At 37.3% G+C, this 6,495-nt stretch overlaps 1 protein-coding gene across 1 annotated transcript; it reads right to left on the bottom strand.

The window, feature by feature from the left end:
- Positions 1-2,163: 2,163 nt before the first annotated feature.
- On the bottom strand, positions 2,164-6,125 carry LOC104955514 (ras-related protein Rab-8A-like). Its single transcript, XM_010782851.1, has 6 exons — positions 5,945-6,125; positions 4,902-4,962; positions 4,331-4,391; positions 2,926-3,003; positions 2,433-2,522; positions 2,164-2,324 (listed from the first exon to the last, which is right to left on the bottom strand). Exons 1-6 carry the CDS (start codon positions 6,066-6,068, stop codon positions 2,196-2,198), a joined length of 543 nt encoding a protein of 180 aa, XP_010781153.1. The 5' UTR covers positions 6,069-6,125; the 3' UTR covers positions 2,164-2,195.
- Between the last annotated feature and the right edge of the window lie 370 nt (positions 6,126-6,495).

Below are 6,495 nucleotides of genomic sequence, written 5' to 3'. Positions count from 1 at the left end.
TGACTGTTTCCGAAATATAAAGAAAGAAGGACGATCTCATGGGCCTTTCAAACAGTAAAGGTAGGAAGGAGGAGGAAAATGCAAAAAAGCAAGGAAATCCTTTGTTGGATGGTGATGGACAGTGAATAATAACCCTGAACCCTGATGTATTTTGGTTTAGTTTCTGTCCGCTTTTACGATAGGATACGATATTACTTTATTTGTCAGATCAAGTCTGAAATTTGACTTGCGTCACAGCAGCTCCTTGTCCAACATCAACAGACAAAGTATCCAGACACAATACATGAAACACAAACAACAAACATTTAACATAACAGCACAATCAGTGAGAGAAAAGCTGCTCAAAGAACATTCAGCGTGCATTTGATCTGGGATTTAGCTCTGTGTTTACTGTGAGGATTGACTGATGCACAAAGGAGTGCTTCAGTCTGACTTTATTGAATCGTGGGACCCTGTATCTCCGATTAGATGGTAGCAGTTCATATTCAGTGTTCAGAACATGGTTTGGGTCAGAGATGATGTTGTTGGACAGCCTCACTAGGTTGTTATGATAGGCTGAGTCATAGAGTCTCTGACAGGGTTGACCAACAATCTTTGAGCAGATTTTTAACAGGTGGAGCAGTTTTGATTTTAAAGCTGCTGACAAACATTCGTACCAGGTAGTATTGCAGTACTGCAGAATAGACAGGATCACAGATGTAAAGAACAACAGAAGAATTTCTCTGCTCGCCCCAAAAGACCTAAGACGGCGTTGAAAATAAATTATTTGTTTTGTCCTTTTGCACAGATATTCAATGTGATCCTTCCATGACAGCAGATGGTCAATCATTACACCCAAGTATTTATATGAAACTCCCTGCTTGATTTCNCAATTTGTTTAATTAGTTTTCCTTATTTTTTTCTCCAAAAGACCCGATAAGAGTACCGTTAAACACAACGTAATATACTACCACTTCATTTCTTCTACTCAACAGAGTAGAAGAAATGAAGTGGTAGTATATTACGTTGTGTTTAACGGTACTCTTATCGGGTCTTTTGGAGAAAAAAATAAGGAAAACTAATTAAACAAATTGTGAACAAAACTAACATTGCTTTTTATTTAAATGAAATAAATAATATTTCACATCAAATAATCTAATCATTAACCCATGTTTGTATAATGTGGTTAACTCTGTGTGTTGCTGCTAGCATACATAACACCTGACGTGGAAACGTTACTCGTGGAAGGAGCTACAGAGCTGCTAGAAAGACAGTGGAACCCGGTGCATTCCTCCGTCTGGAGGTGGAGCACTTTTGCTAAATGTTTAGACAAATTGCTCGTGTTACCGCCCTTACATGCCAAACTCTTATTGCACTTTTGGCAACGAGCAATGTCCACATAGAGACGGCTAAAGTTTAACCACACCTCGGAGCGCGTTCTCTCCGCCATCTCCGCAGTGTGTGTGTGTGTGTGTGTGTGTGTGTGTGTGTGTGTGTGTGTGTGTGTGTGTGTGTGTGTGTGTGTGTGTGTGTGTGTGTGTGTGTGTATTGCTGCATGTAGCAGCTGCGTGTGTGTGTGTTGCCCCGCCCCCTCGCACACAGACGGGGGAGAGAGATCTCTCGTCTGGATTGGAAAAAAATAATTTTGCAGTCTTTTTGAGTATTAGAAACGGAGTTGGCAAAACTAAAACTGCAATATAATGTTTGTGTAGCAATAATACATGACATATATTTTTTAGATGTCTCCAGTGCCGATAAAAAGACCGATAACGTCGGAGCTTAACGGTACCACGGTCTTTAATAATTCAGCCCCGGGGCCCGTTTAATACCGGGGCTCGGTACCCATCTCTAAGATTAACACTGGTTTTTTGGCCGGTTTCGAGCCTTTTGCATACATTACGAGCATTTGCCTGGTTCTAAATGTGTGTGCCGACTGCAGCTTCCCGAAACCAACAATTCATTTTGTATTGTATAATAATTCTCATGTAAATATTTTTGTATTATATATTCGAAATAAATCTAATCAAATCAAAGCCCACTACATAAAAAATACAGAAATATAAATATATTGTATCGCCATTTATCACAAAGAAAACCAATATACATTACTGTCTTCATCACTCTTCATACCTGACGATTATGTGCAGTCAATTTCTCAAAGTCTGTGACAAGAGTCTTTTTGAACACACAGACAACGAGGACCAAAGTATCATAACTCATCTCTTAGTTAAGATACTCCCAGCTGTGAATGAATAACCGCAGAAAAAGCTTGAGCTCACATTCTCCACGTTGATGTTTGCCTTTGCGCTCGTCTCCATGAACTTGATACCGTACTCGAGCGCCAGCTGACAGCAGGAGAGAAGAAGAACGATCACAGTCAGTATAATAGATCATAAAGTGTTAATTATTCTTATTAAATCTAGTTCTAGGTACAGTCGTGTGTTTTCGCCCACCTTCTCCCCTCGGTCTTTGGACACCTGTCGCTTGTCGTTGACGTCGCATTTGTTCCCAAGGACCATCCTCTCCACATCGGCTGAAGCATGCTGGGAAACATAAATGTGCATAGTGAACTAAGAGAAATGTAATAAATTATAGAATGCATTAGATTAATACTCAAATTTTTTACATTTATTCGAAAAATTTCCTTGACAGTGAGTCTCACACAACATGCTACATATACAATATCATACTGTTATATACAAATATATATAATATAATCAAAAAGAACAATATACAATAGTAATTATCATCCAAAGCATAAGAAATATAAAAAATATAGTCTAATTAGAGGCTTACAATATATTCACTTTGCCGAATACCTTACAACAGGTGACCATTCTTCTAAATACACTTCCAGATGTATACACTCTTTTTAGAGAAACATTGTCAAAATAAGAAGCACTCTAACGCGCACACTGAACAGACGGACGTGACTTTCATGTTTACCTCTTCGATATTCCGTATCCAGTTCTTGATGTTTTCAAAGGACTTCTCATTGGTTATGTCATACACTAACATGATGCCCTGGAGAGGAAAAGACATGACACATTTGAGAAGCCAGAAAACAATTAAATCATTGACCAATTATTGGTTATTAACCACTTGGGAATGTATTGTCTAATGTGATTATCTGCTGTTCATTTAACCCTCATTAGTGAACATGACTGTCGAGGGCCAAGTAAAGCATGGTACTTCAACACTAGGGATGCATGGTATATATAGGGTCAATAATGGTACAAATATATTATCATGCATTCATAATCATCATCAGCTTTATTGAAGAGACTCAAGGTACATTTTTAGAAGACATACAACATTCAAATATAAATTTAAAAAGGCAGTTATACTAATGTTTCCTCAGAGGTGACTGGTATCGTACAGTACATTTCGAAAATGAAATTATTAACGATAAGTAGAGCCGATAATACACAACGTATTTGGTTTAATTTACTTAACGACCACAGCATGTACATACTTCAATAAAGACATCACATTTACAACTTGCAAAACAATTAAAAAAAATAATTTGACCCTATTTAGAACCAAAGGCAATACTGTTTACTTAAGTGAAATATGGAAAAGACAAGACACAATTGAGAAGCCTTGACCAATGATTTCCTTGATCAATTATTGTCATTAGTCCACTTGGAAATGTATTGTCTAATGTGATTATCCGTTGTTCATTTAACCCTCATTAGTGAAGGATCACATACTTCAACACTAGGGATGGATGATATATCTGGGGTCAATAATGGGAAATATATATATTATCATGCATTCATTTCGATAAAGAAATTATAGTATTAAGTAGAGCCGACAATACAAAACGTATTTGGTTTAATTTAGTTAACAACCACAGCTTCTACATACTTCAATAAAGACAACACAATTTGCAAAACTATTTTTCAATTATATTTAACCCCAGGAGCTCCAACAAGGCGTTTAGGACAGAGAGTGAATACACATACTTTACAGAGATGCTGTATGAGAAACCAACGTGAGTTTGGAACATTGAACAATGTAAATCTATTCTAGTAGACCTCAACAATGGAATCATGATCAGTAGAAATGGCCATGTCATGGGACCTTTAAGTGAAGTATGGAATCACAGGCAACCAGTTAAACTTGAACTAAAGGAGAGGCTAGGAAAAATAGCATAAAACAATACACTGAGCGCACCTCAGATTACCCAGGTGTGTACAACATTAACAACAATACCAACAATGCTGGGTGTAGTTCGGGTAGAGGTTGTTGGTACAGAGCTGACACCTGAGATTACTGACACTTCACCTATTCTGATCCCAAAAATAAAACCCTAAGGGACGATTTATTAAAAGACAAAGCAACTTACCATGGCTCCTCTGTAGTAGGCTGTCGTGATGGTCCTGAACCGCTCTTGTCCTGCTGTATCCCTACATATCAAAAACAACACTTAGTCTGCAAAACTTAGCTATATTTCATCTGTTCATTGAGAAAACAAAGGGGTAATAGCCTAACTCTGTGAAAAGTTCTTAATAAAATACATAATCAACTCCATCACTGTCTTATTTTAAGTGTTGTGTGCCGTTGTATTCATGCACAGCTGCTGTTAGTCATGATATAGATTCAATACTACTACCTTTAAACCTATTTTCTTTTACTTATTACAACTTTAAAGACACAAATACATAGAGTGTATACTGTATGTTCGCTTGAGAAACTTGAGAGTTGACAACACTAGGTTAAACGTTTTACAAGATTCCAGTTTTGTAAAGAGTGAATATATTACAAGCTACTGTTGTATTGGAAGCATCCGTAATGCAGATGTTAATCTTCTCATGAGATGTACCTAATAAATTGTAAGTCTTAGTGTAATTACAATCCACCCTTAATCATCACATACAAGTCAAACTGTAAAATGAAAGTGGATGGTGATATCTTACCATATCTGTAGCTTGATCTTCTTGCCATCTAATTCTATTGTTCTGATCTTGAAATCAATACCTAAAGGAAAAAACAAAATACATATAATTACATTTTAGGAATTACTCCCATCCCTGTCCAACCACAGAACACATTACAACAACTTTGACTTAACATGAAACACATCTCCAGCCCTCAAAGACTGTAACCATAATTATGTTTAAACTGTTCTAGCTTTTTATATTGAAATGTTATAGTCTGTAAAATTGGTTAATATGTTCACTGACATTATTTTATCTTAGTGCTTTCTTTGGATTGTCATTGCTACTACCTCTGCTTTTATTTATTTGTTTCTATTTCTATTAATGCATTGAGAGATGCCAACGAAATGTCCTTCATCCTCTGTATGATCACAATAAAGCCCCGTTCATTCCTATGAGAGTTGCTCAGTGGCGCTTGAAGCTCAAAATGAAGCGACTCATCCGGGGCCTTTTGCCCACCGAGCATGCGTACTTGAGTTTTTCTTAAGTACCGCCTTCGGCTTTAGCTCATTTTCCAACTTTAAGACCCTAATGATTATATTATTTATTATACGCCGATTTACATAAATCTATTTCCCAATGTAAGTCCATGGGGGAAACTGGGAAAGTATCTTTGGGTCAAAAGACCACACGGGAGTTGTAGTACCCCCATTTGGCCATTCTTTAAAAAATGTGCATCAACGGCCGGCGCACTTCCTGGGGTTTTGATGAAAAGTGACACTGCTAGCTAGCTCACTGACAGCTTTGTAGCTAGGTAGTTTAGCTTAAAATAGTAAGTTTAAAACACTGTAATAGCTTTCATTAGGTTAACAGCCTTACTGCTGATACATACACGGGATTTGTAGGTATATAAACTGGTTGAAATACAGTTGTCGTTCCCTGAAAAGCCCCTCCAACAAGCTGGCTTCCTGACTAGCCTCTACAAGGAATGCTAAAAAGTTAGCAAGAAATTAGCATGACGGGATGGGCTGCTCCTGTACTTTTTCAGAAAAGACAGTCTTAATAAAACCACTTTTACTCACCTATAGTAGAGATAAACGTAGAGTTGAAGGCATCTTCTGAAAATCTGAATAGTACACAGGTCTTTCCGACGCCTGAATCGCCGATTAAAAGTAGTTTAAACAAGTAATCGTAAGTCTTCGCCATGTTATTAGCTAGTTTACTACTGCGGATATCCCGCCCGTCGTCAGAAAAAGAAACGTCACAACTAAGTGAGCTGTCCTTTTGGATAAATCAACTGTCACTCCACTCTGTCGTCGTGGCTCCGGAAGTCCCCTGGTGAACCGCTGGGTTCGTTCGTTTTGATGTCTTGGGGCACCCGAGTACCAAGATTTGTTAATCAGTCTTTTGACAAAATAGTTCTTGGCTATGGAGGACGGAACCTTCCAAAACAAATAAATACATACATTGATTACATAATGTTAAATAAAGGGGACAATAAAAGAAAAATACACTTAAAATAATTATAATAATGCCAATATTTGTTTTATTATTAATATTATTGGTACAGTTGATGGAAAATTAATTTATCTATTGAGTCTTTTATTTAACCATTTGTATCTGGGGGGGGGGT

This window comes from Notothenia coriiceps, unplaced genomic scaffold (assembly GCF_000735185.1).
Source record: "Notothenia coriiceps isolate Sejong01 unplaced genomic scaffold, NC01 NC01_scaffold00024668, whole genome shotgun sequence".
Lineage (NCBI taxonomy): Eukaryota > Metazoa > Chordata > Actinopteri > Perciformes > Nototheniidae > Notothenia > Notothenia coriiceps.
Note: the sequence above shows the minus strand (reverse complement) of the source record. Positions and strands in the feature narration are given on the sequence as shown.